This window comes from Excalfactoria chinensis, chromosome 5, assembly GCF_039878825.1.
Source record: "Excalfactoria chinensis isolate bCotChi1 chromosome 5, bCotChi1.hap2, whole genome shotgun sequence".
NCBI lineage: Eukaryota > Metazoa > Chordata > Aves > Galliformes > Phasianidae > Excalfactoria > Excalfactoria chinensis.
Genome location: NC_092829.1, coordinates 20495528 through 20516459, shown reverse-complemented (window position 1 = coordinate 20516459; position 20932 = coordinate 20495528). Strand labels below are relative to the sequence as shown.

Here is a 20932-nt window from a genome sequence, read left to right as displayed (position 1 = left end):
CCTGCAGGCAGAGGGTACTGACAGCTTTTTGCACTCTGTGCCATGGACCCTTTCCCCAGCTCTCGTGGCTCCCTTGCAGGTGCTGCTGTTCCCATGTGCTTCATTTATCTCTGTGGCAGTGGTGGAGCTGAGCAGCCCCAGCCGGGCGGCTATGCTTGCACAGAGCTCCATATCCCTCAGCAAGCACTCTGCTTGTCTGGGGCTCTTCTGTTCACTTTTACCCACTGAAACCGCAAATTCTCAATGAATTCCTATGCCCAAATGAAACTATATCTGGAAAGCAAACATATTTTGTGTTTACATGAGGCAAAACCCATAAGCGGCAGTGAGAGCAAGGAGAATTCCCGTGTGAGATGAGAGCTGGACCTTCTGCTCCCTGCAGTGCCCTGAAGGCAGCTGTGCATGGAGTGCTGGGGAGTTCTGTCTGTCAGCCATGCCACAGTCCTTCCATCTTGAGGTGCTACCAAATCTGTCCTATCTGATGCAGGGAGAGGAAGGAATACATATGGGAAAACACTGCAGCCTGCATTGCTCCCTGATTTGAGGTGTCCAAATCGGTGAAACACTGGAGTTGTGTGCAGAGGTGTATATAGAAAGTGTTCTGCCTTTCCCAAAGCAGAAACTGATGGTATGAGGAAAGCGGGAATGAAGACACGGGTACTGTCTCCTGCACAGATGGGTTACTGTCTCCTGCAGTAGGACAGCACGGCCGAGGATGTCCTGTGCTGAGCAGTTCTGTCCCCTGCTCAGTCCCAACTGCGCTGCCCAGTCTGCCGTTCCCGGGGCACAGATGGAGGGACTGGGATGTGCTGATGGATGGGGAACTATCAGTGATGGGCAGCGTGACCGTGCCCAGAAACGAACTCTGTGGGAACTGAATGGGAGCGATGATCGATGAGCCTGGAGCAGGAAGATGGAGCTGCTCCGGGAGAGCATCGATGCGGGTGCATTCAGTTCCTGCAGCGGGTCCGCACGGCTCTGTGTTAGCCGTGCTTCCCCAGCAGCCTGGCAGGTGCAGGTGAGAGAGGGCCAGCGGTGAGAGAAAGAGGAAGGAAGCGATTGGCATCCATGCAAATCAGTTATCGGGAAGGCCCCGGTCCCACGGCTGCTGCCCCGTCCCCACCTGACATCCGCCTGCAGCGCCGGCGGCCCCCGGGATGTGCCGGTGCCGGGGGCCCGAAGCAGCGGGGCCGGGGAGCCGTGCGCCCTTCTGCTTCTTCCCGGCTCGCCTCCATCCCGGCGGAGGCGCGGGGCGGTCGGCTGGGCGCAGAGCAGCACGCGCCGGGCCGGGGCACAGCGCGGGGCTGGGGGCAGCGGTGCGGCGGGGCCGGGGGTGCCGGTACCGCCGGCTGGTCCCACCCTTGCGCGCCGCTCCCCGCCCCGCGGCCCCGCTCCCCCGCCCGCCCTCCCTGACGTGTGGCGCTGGCAGCCCAGCCGGTTCCGCATTCCCGACCCCTCCCCGCAGCCCGGGGCCGCTATATAACCGGGGCTGATGCAACCCACCCCGCCGCCCGCCACAGCCTGCGGGAGGCGCGCACCGGGGCGGCGGGGGGCGGCGGCGGGACGAGGCGCCCCGGCTGCGGCGGCCGGCACCGGGACCGACACCGGCGGCGGGCGGGGCCCGGGGGTCGGGGCAGCGCCGGGCGGCGGCGGGGCTGAGCCTGCAGCCCGCGCCCGTCCCCTGCGGCCGGGCCCCTCGGGCACCCCGGCGGCCCGTTCCCCGTGCACGGTGGGTGCGGGCGCGGCGCGGGCGGAGGGGCACCGGGCGGGCCGGGGTGGCGGCGGGGGGCGGCGGAGCCCGGGGGCGGCCCGCGGTGGAGGCACGGCCGCGGCTGGGCCGGCGGCGCTGCGGGGATCCACCCTCCCCCCGGGTGCGGGTCGGAGCGGAGCCGCCGCCCCCCTCCCCCGTCAGCCCGGCCGGGTCGTGCGTGGGGACCGGCTTCGGGGAAGGAGCAGAGCTCCCGCGGGGGCGGCGAGGAGCAGCACCCGGGGGCGGTGGGCGCCGGTCCGCGCTGCGCTCCACCTGCCGCAGGTGGGGGTCTGCGCTCCCCCGGTGCCGTGCGGACAGCGCGTCCGTCTCGGGCCCGGGGATGGAGTGGGGCCCTGCGCGCCCCTGCGCTCGGTGCCGTCTGCTGTAGTGCTCAGGCGTGGAGTTGAATGGAAGTCGCTTTCTTTCGCTCCAGGAGGCATTTCTCTTTTTCCATACTGAGGAAATAGGTTTGAGAGCAAATCGGGGAAAAGGAGAAATACCAAGAGAGCAAGAGCCCCATTATGTTTCCATTTTCCTTTAATGAAGGCCCTGTGGAGGTGTATTTGAAAACACAGGGTCTCCTATGCCTTCAAGGAGGGTGAGAACACAGTGCTGGCTGCTTGCAGGGCCATATGCAGCGTATGGTGGCCAATGAAATGGGGCCTGGCTCGTTCTGTTGCTTGTCTTGGCAGCCAGCTTCATGGCTTGTGTTACCAGCCCTGGAACACAACCACTGCCAAACCGTGTGTGTGTGTGTGTGTGTGTTTGGACTCGGAGCTCAGCAGAAACAAATGCTCTAGCAGCTCAGACAGATTTTTTTAGCTAGTTTTGAGGCGACTTGTGTGAAGAACTCTATGTGGAAGCCATTGCCGGAGCTGCAGTGCGATCTGGCTGGTTAGTGCTTTAGGGGGACACCTGGGAGTGCTGGTTGTTGGAGTTCACATCCTCAGTATGACTCTCGGTGATTCAAAAATGAGGAAAGCTGTCTGTGTGGGGGTGAGTGTGTGCGTGGGAGCTGCTGTCCAAGCCATCCCTGTGTCAGGCAGTGGCTGGCTGTCAGTTCCTTGGGTCCCTGGGATTTAATGAGGTCAGCCGGGAGCTAACTGCAGGTTGATGTTCTGCTCCTCACCGTGGATGCTTCTCCCTCCTTTGTACAGCTGAGCATGACCTCCCCTACAGGATGCAGCAGTCCCTGCGCTGTGCTCCTGTCTGTGGTGGAGCAGACCTTCCCTCCTGCTGCCTGTGCCCTCCATTGCTGCATTGTGCCCTGTTTCGCTGTTCTGAGTGGTGCTGAGCATCTGCTGTGTGCTTTTTCACTATGGTGACATTTGCTGCTTCAGCTGTGTGGCCTGGGCCAGGTATTTGGCAGCATGCAGCACTGTGAGTGTGTGAAGCTCTTAGAAGCTCTTCTCCCTAAGGAGGCTGTGCACCAGGGCAGGGAAAGCTGTGGTTTGTAGCAAGTGTCCCGAAGTGTGAGCCCAGTGTGGGACAGGCACTGCAGGCCTGGTGCTGTCTGTCTGGGCTGCTTGCATGGATTGCTGTGTTGCACTAACTGCCCAGAAACCAGCCCAGTACTGCAGGCTGTTTGTTGTGCAGTGGGAGCTGCAGATCTGTGTGATCCTCTCACTGAGCAGGGCTACTGCATCTAGCTGTAGCTGAGTGACCAGCATACAGCTGGCCATGTCAGCATTCAGAACATAGCTTTTTGGAGTTTGTAGCCCTCCTTGTCCCCTGAGGTTGGAGCTCTGTGCATGAGGAGAGTCGTCTCTTCTGGAAGATTCCAATCCTGCCCATATGCGGCTGTGGAATGCCTTGGGGGTTGTCAACACATCTGCTGTTCACCTCTGTCTGAGCTGCAGCCTGGCTCAGGTCAGTGTGTTCCCTCATCCCTAATTCCATTTCAACTGCTCTAAGCAGGAACAGGACCGCTTTTACCCTCCTGCTCTGTACTGCCCACCAGTGTGCAGTGTGCTGCTGTGAATGTTGGCCACAAATGTATGCTTCAAAGACAGATAATTAATTGCAGTAGCTGCAAGGAGCCTTGCTGCCATAGGTGCTGTGCAACCCCCTGCTGCTACAGGTTGCTCCAAGTCAATCACTGCATTGCAGTGGTGGGGGTATAGCATCCTGCTAATCCATAGCTTTTTACTGCCCTGAGAAGGGATGAAGTAAAGTGCTGGGAAAGGAGAAGATTGACTGATTTCTCCACTCATAATGGGAATAAGTCACTGCATCAGACAGGTGTGGGACCCGGTGGTGCGATGCAGCTGGGGGGGCTGCAGCGTGGCAGGAGGCTGTGTGTACCAGGCTGCCCCTGGGCATGGTGCAAGGAGATGGGTGCCCCCCTGATGGAGGAGAGCAGGGAGGCAGCAAGGTCTGTGCTGCTGTCAGAAAGCTCTTCACAGCCTTCTGACTGGGAATGACTCGGGTGTTCACACTGCCATCTCAGTGCAGCTCTGTGTTCAGAGCTGAGCCAGGCCATTCCCACTCAAGAAATGGGTTTAGAATTCCGCCTCCTGAGGATCTGCCCTTCAAAGCTCCTTCCTCTCCTTAGCATTGAGGCCCTGCAGTCTGCTTGCAGCAGCTCAGTAGTTTTGGATGAGGTGTTATGCAGTAGGGTGTTCACAGACCCTGCAGTACTCTGACTGCTCCGCAGGGTTAGCCACGGGAGGGAACAGTGGGCTGGGCAGCTGGAGGTGTCTGAAAGGGGCATAAGTGCTGCTTTGGCCTTGCATACCCAGGGCTGGGTTGCAGGAGCTGTCTGTCACTTGGAGATGGAAGTGAAGCATGGTGTCACGGCGTTGCAGTGCCTGGCTCACAGAAGTGGCGTGCTGAGCTGGTAAGCCATACTGTTGCCGTGCCTCAAACTGGTGCTCAGGAAAGGGGGAAATTCTTTGGATGCTGTGTAACACTCATTAATCCTGTAGCCTTGCTAGAGAGGGGGCAGGCACAGTTCAACCCAATGGGTGTCTGTGCAGTGCTTTTGGGACACTGCAAGTGTTGGGTACCTCTGCATTGCTGGGTTCAGCAGATGAGTGAATAAATGCACAGTGATGGTTAAGGCCATGTTTGCAAGCAGTAGTACATGGGCAGCTGAGAGGACAGGTTATAAAGAAAGGGCTTTGCTGCTGTTGTTTTGATGGCTGGCGAACAACCTTGATACTGATCACTGTGGCCTTTGACACTGGAAGTTATTGCTCTTAAAAAGTACAGACGAGGAGAAGCCAGGCAGTGCTGTACCACAGGTCACCCCACAGCCTACGTCAAACCAGGCATGCTGTGCAGATCCCAGTCCCCAAGGGAAGGGAGCACTTTGCATTCTAGACAACAGAAGAAAAAAGTGGCTGCATACTCCTGGCACTGGGAATGTGAGATAGTGGTTTTCTGCTTTCGGCTCCGTGGTGTTTCACGCTGGGTGCTGAACCTTGAAGTGAAAGTGTTTCTGGGCTCCAGTGACCCTCAGCCCCCTTCAGCCTCCCCTGCCAGATGTGCCTAGATGAGAAGAAGCAAGTGAGCATGCTTCAGAGCAAGCGATAGCACATTGCTCTGCCTTTGTTTAGAAAGTTGCATTCTTGAGGCATGAGAAGTTGGGCATGTCAGGAAAGGGCTTTCATATAAATCATCCTCCTGCCAATGAGAAGGAACTGGAAGGATGCAACGTACATACAGACCGAGCAAACTTTATGGCCTGGAGCAGAAATGGTAAAAACTGACACTGAAGCCATAATACATTCTGCAGGCCAAATGTTGCTTCTCATGGATGGCAGTATTGCCTTGGATCTCCAGAGCACAGTTCTTGCCTGTTGGCCATGAGCAGGTGAAGGGATGATTGCTTTGACGTAGATGCTCCAAGGCTGTACGTACAAGCAGTAATAGTATGGGAAGTGCTGATGTACTGATGAAGAGATCAAAGATGCTTGTGTGGTGGCTGGCAGACTTTGGCAGGTCTCCTGTGCATGGCAGCTGCTGGGCAGTGGCAGACACCCAGGTGGAGCCTGGCTAGAAGCAGTGGGCAGGCAGCGGGGAGGGCTGGCAGGGCAGGCTTGGCCTTATCGCTGAGCTTTTTGCTGTGGGCAGGAGAGGAACCATGCTGGTATTTGCCGAGGGCAAATGCCCAGGTTGGCAGTGTTATGTGCTGGACTGGGCATAGGAAGGGTTCCTGGTACAACCACTGCAGATGTCAGAGTGCAGTACAGCTTGTGTTGGAAGAAACTGTGACTTATAGCCAGCATCTTAACAAGAGGCTGAAAATCAGATTGTAAATAGCTCCCACCGTTACTGAGGAAGCTGTCAGCGCTGATAAGACAGCAATAGCAATCAAAATTGAAGCGTGGCTGTCAGGACCTGCTTTGTGATGTTGTGGTCCTTTCTGCACAATGACGCAACAGTCACAGTGGGTTTGTAAAAGAGCAAACAGCACACTTGGGTGAGTGAGGGTGCATAGAGTGGACCTGGGGAACAGTGGGTACAAATAAAGGCTGCTTCTGTACAGGGAAATGAATGTATGACTTTTGCACAGGTGGCCATTCCTGTGCCAGGTTTAGTCTGTGGGTAAGAATAGCACTGAGGAGGTGGCAGAGGAGCACGAATGTAGGCCAGCACACGGAGTACAGCCCTTGGGGAACTGGGTTTGCGTGGATTGTGCCTACGCTCATCAGGTTTATGCTGTAACTGCTGTGCTAATATCAGCTCCTTTAAAAAAAAGCAACATCAAAAAATTATTATTATTATTTTTACCTTCAGAGTTACTAAAGAAAAAAAAAAAGCAGCAAAGTCAGCATAGAGGAAAAAGAACACAAAACCCTCAAGTAAATGCAGACTTGAAAAGAACAGGAGTGGATGCAGGGACAGTGTCACTGAAGTGCTGAGCAAAGGTGTGGGACAGCAGCAGCTCAGTGAAGCGCCTTCCCAGGAGGCAGCTGGTCCCAGGAAAGGCCAGACTCGGTCTATAGGAGGAATACAGGGAGCTCTGTGTGCTGCCTTGAGCAACGTGCTGAATCGGCTGGTGTCAAACTGCTGACCAGAAAGGCATGGCCGGGGAGAAAGGACAGAACCATGCATCACTGATGTTGAAAGATGCAGCAAGAAAGGTGAGGAAAGGAAACTGTACTGCTGTCAGCTTTTTAGAGAGATGAGTGCAGCTGAAATAACTGAACCTACCAATAGAGTGTGGGTCTGAGATTAGAGAGAGCGATTCCAAAGCAGAGATGCAGAAATGACTGTGATAATTAAGAGCATTCACAGACAATTTGGCCAAAGGTCAGACCCTGTTACCACACTTGCTGTGACACGGAGCATAGGAGCAGAGCTGAAGTAGTACAAGCTGAATGTTGAGCCATGGAATCATGTGCTGCCCAGATCTGTGCTGTAAGATTAGTTGCTGAAGCGAGCACTGAATGACACAAGCTGCTCATCATTAGGCTGGAATTCTAAGAAAGCCTTCTCTGCCTCATTATTGACTGTGGAGCATCTTGAGATGTTATGGCACAATAAAAAATAGCACTGGTGCAGAACGTGCAACTCCAGTGAATGTGAACTTGAGCAGCTGGCATCATGCGGATAGCAGTGTCAGATGTAAGACTACACGCATTCTCTTTCCCCTTGCTTCTCTGCTGTGGGCTTTATCATGTGCAAGTGCATAGCTGATGCAATGCAGGAATTATGTGGTTCAGCAGTGGGACACCAGCAAGCTTGGTGTCACTGATGGCACAACTTCTCTCTCGTGTGAGGACACGCTGAAGGGTTGCTTGGTATGGAGAATAACGTTGGTGTCAACAATAATTCATGAGAAGAACAGATCTAGTAAGAATCCCAGCTAAAGCACAGTGTTAAAAAGTGGAGGAATACAGAAGTGAGTTGGTTCTTGTTCCTTAGAAATAACAAACACTGCAAGGAAATATCCAGAGAGGAATTATAGACTGGCAGTGTACCAGCTGTGTTCCTCACGTTCAGCAAAGTCTGGGGATTGAAAAACTACAGCTTGAGGGTCAAACTCAGATCCTGAACTGTTCTTTCTGCTCTAACTTGGGAATGGGGTAGAAATATGCTGGAGCTATAGGCAGGCTTGTCAGCATCTTCCAGAGCAATGCCTCAGTTACCAAGTGTTAAATAAAATGATGTACTTTAGCGTTCTTAACATGATTGAAGTATAACTCCTTACCTCCAGTGTTACCCAGAAAAGGTAAACATATCTGAGACTTGGTGTATGGGAGATTGGTAATCACAGCCTGAATCTCTGGTTAACCAGCTGAGGCAAGTGTGGGGTCAGCTGTGGGAGCACAGGTGAGAGTAATGTAGCTGTGCACCCAGAAGGGTGGAGCTCAACTCCATCCCCTCTGAGACCTCATTTAAGGGCTGACCACCACTGAGGCAGCATCTTTTGGAGATTGCTCTCCAGTGAGGACTGCCCCAGCTTCTCTGCCTAAGGCACCACCACTGGTGAGTTTCCCTTTGCTTATTCCTTCTGTACATTTGTTACCGTCTTTGCTACCATCTGTATGTTAACAACCAATGCACTTGGGTTGGAATAAAGTAGTTGATGGAGAGAATCCCTTCAGTCAGCAGTGAGTGGCAGTGCCTGGGTTTGGGAGCATCAAGGGCTGGGCTGGTTTAGTTCTCGCTGCCCCCTGCTCTGCAGAGAGATGGCATCTCTCCCCATTCCTGTATTCTGTGGTTGCAGCCCTGCTGGGAATGATTTACATTCCTCTCCGAGGTCTAACTTGACTCTTGGCACTTCTCAGCATGCTCCTGAGCTTCCTGACTCTTAAGCAGAATCTCACTTGGAGGAGTCATTTTCTTCTTTCTCACTTAGTTCTCAGCTCATTCTGATACGCAGGTTTGTGTTCTTCCAGGTGGCTACTAGTGCTTTGGTTTGAACAACTTCAGGCTTGCTTTATACAGATGTGCATGTTTTGCCAATGCAGTAACTGGGTCTGGGATAAGTTTTTAGTGTCAGGTAGGTACTGGGCCAGCTCCTTCGCTCAGACTGTCTCAAGGCACGTTAAGATACCAGATCAGAGGCTGAGGGAAAATATGGTGGGTGAGATAAAGTGAAATATTTTCCACAATCATTATCCAACCCATAAGTTATAGGCACAATGGATTCTGTGTAGCAGAGGACCTACACAGTCCAGTCCAGCATGTAGGTGTAGTTGGCTGTGTGTTGTGATGCAAAGCAATGAATTAAATCCGGTCCCCCAAGACCAGATTGAATTTAAGCATCCAGCTCTGGACTCAAGCCAGGTCTCAGCCTGAAACATATGAAAAGGCAGACCAAGGCCTCAGATTAATGTGAGCTAGAGCAGCTCATGCAGTATTTACAGGAGGCGAGCTTTGAAATTCATATACTTCTGCCACTGATTTCTTTTGGATTTGTTGTGCCCAAACTGTTCAAGTCGGGGATGGATGAGAGGGACAGATGACAGAGGTTTAGGCACATATCTCCTTGCCTTTGGTTGCCTGGCACACAGCCTAGTGCAGGATGATGCCTTCATTCTGGATGCCTTTAGCTACACATGGGCCTGAAAGGCAGGCAGGGAGGTGGCTGCAGCTTGTAGCACTGTGAGCAGTTGTGTCCTGCACTGTGCAATGCAGCCACTGCAAACGTGGAATTGCAGCTGTCTGATTGAGAGGCTGTTGCAGAAGAATGAATGCTTTGGATTGTTTTAGGGCACTGCAATCTCAGTGAGCTGACATGTGGGTCTTTTCTGAGGTCAAGTGTCACAACCAGGTATTTTCTCTTTTGCTTTTATGACCAGATGGGCAGGAATCTTTTTCTCAGGTGGTATCGCTTTCCTCCAGAAGTTACTCATCTCCTGTCTCTCCCACCTGCTCCTTGTCAGGCTGACATGTCCCTGTGCAGATGACTTCCCCAGCCCATCATTCTCCTGCATACCAGCACTGCCCTTTCTCATTGCTCCTGAAGGATGACCAGGGCAGCAGAGGGCTTGCTTCCCACTCACTGCATGCCACTGCTTCTGTATGGTAACCACGTTGCTGCATTTGCTTACTACGCTGATTATCAAGTCCCGTTGATTCTCACTGCTGCCTGTTGAGCACACTTTTCAAGACAGCTTGCACTGACACCTGGATCTCCTTGGTGGCAGGTTAGAACATATGACAGCTCACAGCACATAGCAGAGGCACTCTCTGATGTAAATCCCTTCCTCTGTCACACCAGGATGGCTTGTATGGCACCCATGCTAGGAGCTGTGAAGCTTTCATTTGCTTCTGTACTCTGGACTAACCTGTACAATTGGCTTTCCTTCCCATTCATTCCTCATCTCCTGTTCCTTGACATTAACAAACACATCAAATAAACTCCTGGGCAGGAAGATGTGCCAGTGCCAAGAAATCTGTAACATCTCTGTTTCTGGTGATTAATACTTCTGCTTGTTCCTGCTGACCCTGCTCTAGCAGGGGTTAGACTAGGTGACCCCAGAGGCCCCTTCTTCCTCAGCTGTTCTGTGCTCAGTGATCCATCACTCATGTCTCACATGCAGCTTTGCAAGGGATTGTGGCCTGGTGGCAGTACAGATCTGTCACCCAGAATGGCCAGTGTGGAGCAGCTGTGGTAGCTAGCCTGACACAGTGTGTGCCTGCTTAACACAGCTGTGGTGCCTGGACCAAACATCTGCATTGCCCCTTGCCTGCTCTCCTAGTGGCTGAAAGCAGATGTTTCAGAAAGAGCTAGTTGAGTGCGCGCTACTCTGTGACTTAATGCATCTCCTGACTCTGGCAGTCTGTGCTGTCAGAGCTTCCTTCACTTTCCATAGATGCTTGTTGAATCCTGTGTTGTGGCTGGCCCCAAGTGGTGGCTCTGTGGGTCTTAGTTCCACTTGTTAGCCAGTTCCTCTGTCTTCACAGCTCGTTGGGAGCTGAGTCTGCAATCCCTCTGTTTCCTGGTGCAGGCAGGATAATGTTGCTGCCCCAAGGCTCCCCGTGTGTGTTGGGATCGGTTTGGCTGGACAGAGCAGCACAGGAACACATTGATGTGTGGTTGTGTTGAGGGCTTGGGAGAAGAATGCTTGCTGAGTGGACAGAAGTGACTCTGCATGTTGTAAGTGGGTCACTTGAGAGTGTCCCACGCCTGTTACGCAAGCAGAGATGTACTTATGCTGTAGCTGACAGCCACCTGCTCCCTTTGCTTTTTGGCTGGTACTGCAGCTCCAGCTCTGCAGGCTTCTCATTTTAGGTCTAATTTTATTTCTTCATCTCTTAGCAGTCATTCTTCACATTTCCTGGTAACCCGCTTTCTTCTGCCTATAAATGACTTGCCAAAGCTTGTCCCAGTCCTATTCTCACCCAAGCTGTACGTTTTTTATTTTCTGATAGAAGAAGCTTTTTGCACGTTGCTCCATTTCCCCTCCCTTCCAGCCTTTGTTTCCTTGTGTTTGTGCTGGGAGATGTTTGCTCAGTAGCAGGCTTTTCTCTCAGCAGCTTTTCATTGTTCTGTCCTTGATCGCAGTGTGCCGTGCCCCTAGTCAGCAGGCTCAGCCTGTCCAAGGCACACTGCGGTCCTCATAGTGCCATTTGCTTCTTGTCTACTACCTGCTCATTCACCAGCACTCAGTAAAGGACAAACCACAATCTTCTCTAGAGAAAGTTTTGGCAAAACCAATAGTCTGTGAGGCCACATCACTGTTTATCCTGTAAGTCACTGCAGCCAGCTCATGTTTCTCTGGTGCTTTGCCTTGCAGGCCTCTTCTCTTAATCTTGCAGGTCAGTCAGGTTCTGCTCACTCCTTGCCTTAGTTATCCCCAGGGAAGAGTAGCTACTTCCCATATGGATAAGAATCACAGAAAGGCTTGGGTTGGAAGGAGACTTGAAGTCCCCCTGAGCCTTAACCTGTGCCATGTGTGGGGCTGCCCCCCACCAGCTCAGGCTGCCCAGGGCCCCATCCAGCCTGGCCTTCAGCACCTCCAGGAGTGGGGCACCCACAGCTCCTCTGGGCACCCTGCACCAGAGCCTCACTGCCCTTTGAGTGAAAAAAATTCTCCTCAACATTTAACCTAAATCTCCCCTCTTCTAGTTTAAAGCCATTCCTCCTTATCCTATTGCTATCAGACCATGTAAAAAGTTGGTCTTCCTTCTGCTTTTAAGCTCCCTGTTCTTCTCCAGGCTGAATAAGTGCAGATCCCTGAACCTTTCCTCACAAGGGAGGTGCTCCAGCCTTCTGAGCATTCTCATGGCCTCCTCTGGACCACTCCAACAGGTCCACCTCTTTCTTGTGCAGGGGCCCCAGACCTGGATGCAGTATTCCAAATGGGGCCTCACGAGGGCAGAACAGAGGGGGACAATCATCCTCTTAGCCCTGCTGCCACCCCTCTGTTGATGGAATTCTGTGCCATGCTGTGAGCCAGCGGTAACGGGCCATGTCCTGCTCTCTCTCCAGCCTGCGGAGCTGCTGCCCCTGCTATGATGCCCGGGCAGATTCCCGACCCGTCCCTGACGGCCGGTGCACTGCCAGGGCTCGGCCCCTTGACAGGACTGCCTGGCACCACCCTGACAGCCGAGGAGCTGAAATACGCCGACATCCGCAACATTGGGGCCATGATCTCACCACTCCACTTCCTGGAGGTGAAGCTCGGGAAGAGACCCCAGCCTGTGAAAAGCGAGGTGAGTCCAAAGGCTCCTATCAGAAGGCTTGTGTGGTGCTTTCCTCCCATCTCTGCTGGACGTGAGCCCTTGGTGCTGCACAGCATTTTCCTTGTGTTCTTGGCTCGTGTTTTAGGTGGCTCCTTGATCCTCACTGCTGTTGAGTGTTTGCATCTCCCACTGCCTACAAACAGAAATCCCTCGGTTTGAGGCCCCAGTTTGCTACTCCTTTTGCAGCTTTTGATCTGCAATAGCTAGAGAAGCTCTGCAGCTGGCTGGGAACGTGCTAGCACTGGAAAATGATGTGGTCAGGATGCAGCTGCAGGTCTGATACCTATAGTAAAGCAGCACTTGTAGTAAAGCTCTGCCAGCATGGATGTTGTGCACCAAACAGTGAGTGCAATATTCACATGGCTGTATGTTCTGTGAAACAGAGGAAGTCTTTAGGCTGTGTGCTGCCCTCCCAGGGCACAGCTCCTTTCCTCTGGGGCACCTCAGACCTGGCCCCGCAGCAGCTGCTTGCTCTCAGTGCCTGTGGGGGTAGGTATGCAGTCCCACCAGCTCTGCCTAACAGGAGCAGGGTAGCTCTGCCCCACTGTAAGCACTTAATGTGCTCTAAGCTGCTTGCTCAGACACTGTGTGGAGGAAAGACAAGGCAAAATCCACTGACAGCCCCTGGACTGCCACCTTTCCCTGCAGCCTTCTCCTCCCCTACATGGCCTGTGGAGCCAAGGAATTGAGAATGGCGAATGGAGTGTCCCTGGCATGGGCTTTGCAGCAATAAGCCTGGAAGAGCTCAAGCAGTGGCTGCTTATTCCATGAGTAGCCAAGAAGCAACCCACGCATAGTTTTGCAATGAAGCCTGCAGCTGCTTTCCTATTGCAGGGAGTGGGAGCCCAAGTAGCCTGGGCACCAGCATGCCCTGCTCTGTGCAGGAAGGACAAGCAGAAGCTCCATCATCTTTCCTTGTGCTTCTAACTGAGCTGAGTACTAGAACCGGGGTCACATCACCATTTTGAGCTGAAACAGAGGTAGAAAAGAAGAAGGCTGCTTTCTTGAAGTCACAGGACTGGACCTGTGGGCAACAAAAAGGGGAGCCAAGAGCTGAAGTTCTGCTATCTGAATGGAGCTCACCTCCTTGTAGGCCCTAAGGGACATGGCCCTTTGCTGTGCTTTGTGAGGTAATGGGTAAGCTGAAGGGGACAGAGGGGTCAGCAGACCGCTATTGAACAGAGCAACTGGGTATGGAGACACGATAAGCATTTCCAGGGAGACAGTAAGGGCTGCACTGTTACTGTTCCCCCAGGGCATGGAGTTAGGGCCTTCCTGGTCATTTCTTCAGTGCTAGCACTGGCCTTTGGGGCATCAGTGCAGATCTCTCCCTGGTTTTCCCAAGTGTAGTGCACAATACCCCATGCACTGCTGTGGCAGTGGAGTGATTGCAGCCTGATGCTGTGGGAAATCTGTGGTTTGTGCTGACTTTGCATGTTATTTTTCTCTGTCTAACATTGCAGATTTGAGATAATGTTTGGGAAGTAAGTTACAGCAGATGCAAAAGCTGTTAGTGCTATAAAACTTGGGCATTATCTTCTAAACATTAGACATGCAGCTTACTTAGTTCTGCCCAGGCAGTGTTTCATCCCATCCTTTCATGTCATGTTGAGATATTCTGATTAGTGGGAGTAGGACTACAGGAATGTTAGCAGCTTGTCTGGATTGGATGATGGCCCTGGCAGCCTTCATTTCCTGCAGGCACCACCAGTGTGTCTTTGTCTGGGACACTTTGGTGGCCCTCACTTTCACCACCACTTTGTGGCCTCTTTACTGGAGATCTACAGCTCCATTTGAGGTCCCTAAGCCCAAAAGTGAGCAATCAGGCTGCTCAAATGGTGTGTGCTGTGAAAGGCTCCTCTGGGAGATACCTTCTAATCACACTCACCTGGGGAGCGCTAAAGCAAGGAGGAGGCTGCCTTGTCAAACAGGAGTTGCCCTTAAAGAACATGCAAATAGGCTGTGGACGTGATTGTAAAATAAATGTTTCTACTGCTATATCTGAAGAGAGTATGCTGTGGGATGTCAATTGTTAGGAACAAGGCAGTGCAGTCTGAAATCTCAAATTTCAGAGTCCCAGGCCAAATGTGCGTGATTATTGTTTGTAGGTCTTAATGACAAGTGGGTCTTTTCTCCTGTATCTGTGTCCCAAAGCACCACGGGATGCGGAATTTGCAGGACTTTTTGGCACTCCGAGTTTTCTTGAAGGAGCTGATTTGAGTCCTTAAGTGTAAGCATGCCATAGGCCACTTTCGCAGGCTTTTTAGTAAAAATCCATCATTCTTTTGATTATGGGTTTTCAACTCATAGGGTTTATTAGTGTGGTCTGTGTGGCTTGAATCAGATAACACTGAGCAACTGAGTTGTGGCAGGCAGTGCTGCTTTGTCCTGCTTCCTTAGCAGGGATACAGCACCTTCCCTATCTTGCTGTAGTGGCTCGGTGACTTGGCCAGCACTGAGGATGCAGCACTGGAAGTGCAATGAAAGTGGGCAACAAACAGGCTCAGCTGGGAAGCTCTTCCAGGTGTCCCTGCATCCTGCCTATAACTGTGTTTGATGCTTTGAGTACTCAGAATGGTACCTCTAGATGTCTATATGTGACAAGCTATGCTGTTCTGGCAGCAACGTGCTCGATTCCTGGTGAGGATGGGGTCTTTTCCAACCTTGGTGATTCTATGTTGCTGGTGGGAGTAGTATCAGGGCTGCTAGAGGCTCCCAGCCTCCTTCCATTCTCCCTCCTTGATGATCTGACCTGGACTTCTGCATCTCATTGCAGCTTGATGAGGAAGAGGAAAGGAGGAAAAGGCGCCGGGAGAAAAACAAAGTGGCAGCAGCGCGATGTCGTAACAAGAAGAAGGAGAGGACGGAGTTCCTGCAGCGGGTGGGTGCCTTGACCTGGCGGTGGGCTTTGGGCGGAGGGCTCTGATATCTCCCTGTATCTGTGCTGGAGCAAGAGCACCGTGTGAGCGTGGCACAGGACGGGCTGGATGCCCGCTGGCCCCCTGCCCGAATTCCAGGAGGTTTCCTCATTCAGAGGCCAGGTGCCCTCTGGTGGTGGCCTCGAGACAAAAGCCACTTCTAGCGCCTTGCTGTTCGGTAAGGCCTGGCGGGATACAGGCAGATGGCACGGCTGTATCATTTCACAAGGGCAGGTCCTTGCAGACAGAGAGGAGAACCTTTTAACGTTTGAAAATGCAGGTTCGTTTCCCAACATCCTCCCAGCATGTGGAAAGCAGCCAGGCACGGGACTGCTGTAGTGCAGCAGAGCCCTGTCTGAGGATATAGCTGTATTTCCTTAACCTGACACAAGTAATGGACTGGATAGGAGCTGCCTGAAGAAGCTTGATGTCTTGGCATGTCTTCAGGCTGCTCCTTTGCCACAAGGGCCAAGTAGGAGTGGTCTGTTGGCCAAGTATTTCTCTTTGCACCTTGTCCTCGTGGAGCAGTCACATGTGATTGTGTTTCTGCCATGTTAGGAGTCTGAGCGCCTGGAGCTCATGAACGCTGAACTGAAGGCCCAGATAGAAGAGCTGAAACAAGAGAGGCAGCAGCTGATCCTGATGCTGAACCGGCACCGTCCCACCTGCATCGTACGGACAGACAGCGTCAAGACGCCCGAGAGTGAAGCCAACCCGCTGCTGGAGCAGCTGGAGAAGAAGTGAAGGTGTGGCACTGGAGGAGGAGACCGGTGTGGGGTCTTCCAGGGTCTCTAATGTATGTACCGTATGAAGAACTGTGCACCGAGGCCTGGTGCATCCAGGACCCAGCGGGCTTCCTTGGGAACTATGGACCAAAAACATTTGGGGACAGAGAATATTGGGAATCTGTCAACCGTCTTACTCCGTGGCTGAACCCGGGAGCAGGGCTGGTGGCGTGGGTGAGGGCAACCTCCGTGTGATACCTCATCACGGCCCTTCAGCCTGTTTGTTCAGTTTGAGGCCCTGGGGACCCACGGCGCACAGAGAAGGAGGAGGCGGGAGAAGCCCTCCCACTCGGCCCTCTTCCCCACAGCCCTCAGCGTGCCCATGGGGCGCAGGGACCGTGGCCTGCCGGAGCCATCCCCACAGGCTGCCGCCGCTCCCGGCGCACACCCGGCACGGAACCCAGCCGCAGAACCGCAGACACTTGACGCGCCCCGTTTGGTGGCAGGCCCGTCGGGGCCCGGTGGCGCAGGCGCCCCCCACAAGCACACTCTCAGTATAATGTTTACAGCCCAGCTGTCCGTGTCGGCCGTGCTTTTGAATGCACATTTTTACACTTTTTTTTAAAAGATATTTTTTACAAAGTTTTTATACAGCGATCTCTATATGGATTTATATAATCACTAGATGTGATCCCATAGAAATGTATGTTACGATGGTCTGTTTGTTACAAACGCATATGCCGCAGTTATCTCCATTGCGTTACCTGTCTGGCAGTGGGCTCCTTCTTCCCAGCCCAGCAGCCCTCCGCAGTGCTGCCGCTGCCACCTCCATCCATGTATGTCCTTCATAATACTCAGTTCTGTATCTCCCAGTAAATGTTACCTTTATGTACTTCGCGCTCCTGTGCTCTGTCTGGGTCAGGCCGTGGTGGGCTCTGGATGGAGCTCAGCCCCAGGACGGCAGCCATGGGGTTTCTGACTGTGCCGGCCTTGTGGGAGGCTGATCCCAGAGCTGTTTTGTTGTTAGCTGTATTGACAGCAGTCATCTGGGGAAGCCAGGAACATCACAGGTGGGTCTGGCAGCTGTTAGTCGAGCAGTAGCTCAGTGCTGTACCTTAACGGGCAGGCAGGAGGGAGATGTGGGAGGTGATCTCATCCTTGCCTCTTCCTGGGTTCAGCACGAGTGCCGCAGCTTGAGCCCCTTTAGGGAAGACAAAGAGGAAGAGGAGCTGTTGCAGCATCGGAGTGGTGGTGATCCCTTCATGGAAGGAGGCAGAACACGGGACCTGCTGGATCCCAGCTTTCTGAGAAGGCTGAACCCTGCCAGTGCCGAGCATGGGGATGTGCAGGATAGAAGGTAATCAGCAAGGTGGCACTCCGGTGCTAGGATAAAAAGGCTCACTGGGACTGCAGGAATTGGTATCCTCAGGTGTACAACCAGTACCTGTCACTTTATAGGTGTGTTTCTGAATCTTAGTAACAAAGGCAGTGGGAAGGCACCTTGCTGTGGGCAGGGCAGGCTTCATCTCTTGTGTGGAACACCACCAAGCGGTGGCGTCCTGCATGGTGCCTCAGAGGAGCAACAGTGAACCCTATCTTCTCCCAGTTGCTTTACCAGTGTGGATGAGGAGTCTTTGATGCAAACTGTGAGCTCTGGTACAGGTGCACATTCCAGTCAGTAATGCTGAAGTACTGTTGGGGAGAGGATAAGTTTGTTCTGAATGTGGTAAGAGCACAGGAGGTGGCCTTTTCTGAGCATAAATTCTTCTCTGGTGCACATTTATTTCTCTGCAGTCTCCTTTTCCACCTCCAACAATGTCTGATATTAGTCCCTTCCCTGTTTCTCCCTGGATTTCCCCTCCCTTCCTATAACTGCTGTCTCTGGGACCTCCCAGAATGCTGTCAGCTGCCTTATTTGGTGTAAGGTATGTTGGATCTGGTACAGGCAGTTTTTGCCACAGGAGGATTTGCTGGCTGAGGTGTGCTTAGAAGGACGTGCAAGGCAGAGATCTGGAACAAAGCTGGTGAAGAAAGGCAGTGTGTGGCCTGGCTCCCACCACAGCTGGATGGCTCTGCTCTGTGCTTTGTTCTGCCCTGCAGCAGTGGCTGAGGCCTGACCCTATTCTTGCAATGAGCCAATGTTGGCACTTCTAAGGAATGCGATGGCTCTCACTGAGCTGTTCTGAAAGAGGCTGCAGAGCATTTTCTATGCCTGCTTCTCTCTTCAGGACTTTATTTTCCCCTGCAGAGCATTAAAGGTAATGAATTTCCAGGCTCCTCCATGTATCAGTTTCCTCTTTCCTGGTGAGAGCAAGCTGCTTGTGGGACATCAGATGGCCCAACCACAGCCATTGCACTCTTCTTGCTCACCTGGACACCCTGCATGCTCATCCTTATGTTCAGGGGCCGTGTGACTCCCACACACCGTCAGCCTGGGCACTGCTGTGAGTGCAGGTGATGGATGGCCCTTCTCTGGCCAACAGCCACGCTGCACTGAAACTTCCTGCTAAGAAAACAGCTGGCTTGAAAGAGGAATATAAGACTTTCTTGAAACCAAGCACGCTGGCAGCAGACAGCAAAGGCAGCAGCAGCAGAGTGGTGGATCTGTGCTGGTTTAACGTGCAGCGCCTCCTCCCAAGGCTCAGGCAGAAGCATTCTGAGCCCCAGCAGTGCCAAGACAGGATGTGCCTGTTTCCTGCATGTCTTCAGAACAGCCTTTTGCTGCGCTCTGGTCAGTGCCAAGGAGATTACCCCTCTGTTTAGGGCATTGTTTTTCCAGGGCACTTGGTTGGACTGCAGCCCAGTGGGGTGTTACAGTGCGATCTCTTGGGCATGTGCAGAAGCAGGAGCGTGTTTCAGGCGTGAGCCCACCACACCTGTAGTGTTACATCTGAGTACTGCCCTCATTCAGCTTCCAGTGCTGGGCCAGGCTGCTCCTTGCTCTGAGCCAGTGTGGAGCTCCTAAACCGAAAGCACAGCGGTGGTGTCATCCTTCCATCGGAGTCCCACGTGAAGGCTGATGATGGGAGAGTTCACTTTAAAAAGATGAGGCTGCTTCCCAAAGGTCAGCCGGACCCGCCGGTGGTAACCCCGAGCCCGGTGCTGCCAAGGGCCGCCAGCAGGAGGGGCTGCGCGGCCGTGAGAGACCAGAGACCCGTGGGGGACCCACGGGCTTCTGTCTGTTTCAGTCCCTGGGGAGCGCCTCATTGAGCCGTTACTTTTCTCGGGGTGACTCCATGACGCTGCGGTGAGTGGTGTCAGCTAACCTTTGCCAATGAGCCGCTCTTGTTTCCTTTTGAGCTGAGACCGGCAGGTATTCACTTATCTTTGTCTTTATTGGTTCTTCTGCTCATCTGGCTGGAAAACAACCCCTAGAAATCCCCAGCCTTGGTATTTACCAAGAGACACGGAAACTGGTTCACGTGGTGCTGGCTGAACGATGGCAGTGCAGCCCACAGCTGAAGCGGGGCCACCAGCATGGCACGGCTGCAAAGAGCCAGAGAACCCACCCGCTGCTTCCTCCAGCCTGGGGACAGCACCTGGAAGCAAGGCTACGGGCCCAGCGCTGCAAGAAGCAGACAGTGTGTGCTCGTTGCTGCTTCCAAAGCCCCGTGTGGCTCGAAGCAAGAGCAGAGTTTGGGTATGTGTGACAGCGAGGTTTCGCTGCCGCCTGTCACGTCTCAGATGAAGCTTCAGGAACAGGATCCTTTGCCAGTAACCACCACCTTGAGCTGATGTTATCTGGTTTCTGCAGAATGAACTTGCTGAGCTGTCATCTGTATCGCTGTTGGGGGAAGTCCTGACTCCTGACGCTGCAGTTCCTGTGGCGGCTCCGCCGGTGCCCCGATTCCAACAGCACCGCCGGCTGAGGAGGATCTGCTGGAAACCCACGGCAGCAAGGCTGGGTCTGCCGGGAGGGGGTGGGCGGTGAGGCTTTGTGCCCGCCCCGGTGCTGGTGGGGCCTCCAGGCAGGCCGGCGTGCTCCTTCTGGTCTCTGCTGGCAGCGCGCAGTGCAGTGCTGCTGGGTGCCGGAGCCTTGCGAGCTGGCCAGGGCAGTGTGCTGGAGTGGGGATGTGGGCATCAGCAGGTGCCTCTCAGCGAGTGGCTGCTGGGATCTGCCACACAGGCACACCCTGTAGGTGCCAGGAAGAGTCACTGCTGCACCTCTGTAGGTATCTGCTAGAGGAGGCGTCTCTCCTTTTTGGTGGAGATCTTCCCCCTTAGCAATGTGACCTGATGTGCTTGTCGCTTCCAGGCTGCAGGTGTTGGCTGTGTAGCAAGCTGCGGTACCAGCGAGGTGTTGGCTGGGCCTCTCACAGCAGGGCAGCTGAAATAAGACCTCCTGCAGCCACTCTGCTGCCAGTCGATGCCATCACGTCGCTGGCTGATGTGCTCAAGGTTTGAGGAGCAGCACAGAGTGCAGATTGCCCTGCTGGATCTCACTGCCTGAAGAGCCAAGTGCATGGGCATCTCCCTGCCTGATGGCCGCCACATGCCAGGGCTGCCGCACCTCGGTGTTGCTCCTCACCATATTCCAGAGCATGACCAAGCACTGTCTGCCAACCACGCAGCATGATGAGGGTGCAAATGGGTTCAAAGCCATGCTCAAACTGGGGGTGCCCACCTGGTGTATCCAGCCTCTGTACAGCAGTGGGGAAAGAGGGAAGGAGCCTAGGGAATGGGGATGGGAGAGCATGTCCATCCTATTGCAATAGGCTGTGGGGCATCTTGCCTTGTGTTTTGCATCACTTCTATTTGCCCTGCTGTGAAAATGGGAGACATCCAGAGATGGGCACCGGCCTCAATCCGTGGCACTGGAAAATTTCCCTGTGTGAAGATTAAAAGTCCCAGTAGTTTAGAGTGGAAACTAATGAAATGCTGCATGATAGAGA

The 20932-nt window shown here is 53.5% G+C and overlaps 1 protein-coding gene across 4 annotated transcripts; it reads left to right on the top strand.

The window, feature by feature from the left end:
• The first annotated feature begins 1444 nt into the window (after nucleotides 1-1444).
• JDP2 (Jun dimerization protein 2) lies at nucleotides 1445-18358 on the top strand. Of its 4 annotated transcripts, none has more exons than XM_072339010.1 (4): nucleotides 1593-1729; nucleotides 12144-12367; nucleotides 15174-15278; nucleotides 15874-18350. In XM_072339010.1, exons 2-4 carry the CDS (start codon nucleotides 12167-12169, stop codon nucleotides 16057-16059), a joined length of 492 nt encoding a protein of 163 aa, XP_072195111.1. In that variant the 5' UTR covers nucleotides 1593-1729; nucleotides 12144-12166; the 3' UTR covers nucleotides 16060-18350. The 4 variants fall into 4 exon arrangements, with proteins under 4 accessions (XP_072195110.1, XP_072195111.1, XP_072195112.1 ...); XM_072339011.1 differs by lacking the exon at nucleotides 1593-1729 and adding an exon at nucleotides 7800-8188; XM_072339009.1 differs by lacking the exon at nucleotides 12144-12367 and having other exon boundaries at nucleotides 1445-1729; nucleotides 15874-18358.
• Nucleotides 18359-20932: the final 2574 nt, after the last annotated feature.

Coding starts and splice junctions, on each gene's coding strand:
- JDP2 (XM_072339009.1), top strand. CDS start 1,493: ATGCAACCCACCCCGCCGCCCGCCACAGCCTGCGGGAGGCGCGCACCG. Junction 1,730..15,173: donor CGGCCCGTTCCCCGTGCACG/GTGGGTGCGGGC, acceptor ATCTCATTGCAG/CTTGATGAGGAAGAGGAAAG. Junction 15,279..15,873: donor GGACGGAGTTCCTGCAGCGG/GTGGGTGCCTTG, acceptor CTGCCATGTTAG/GAGTCTGAGCGCCTGGAGCT.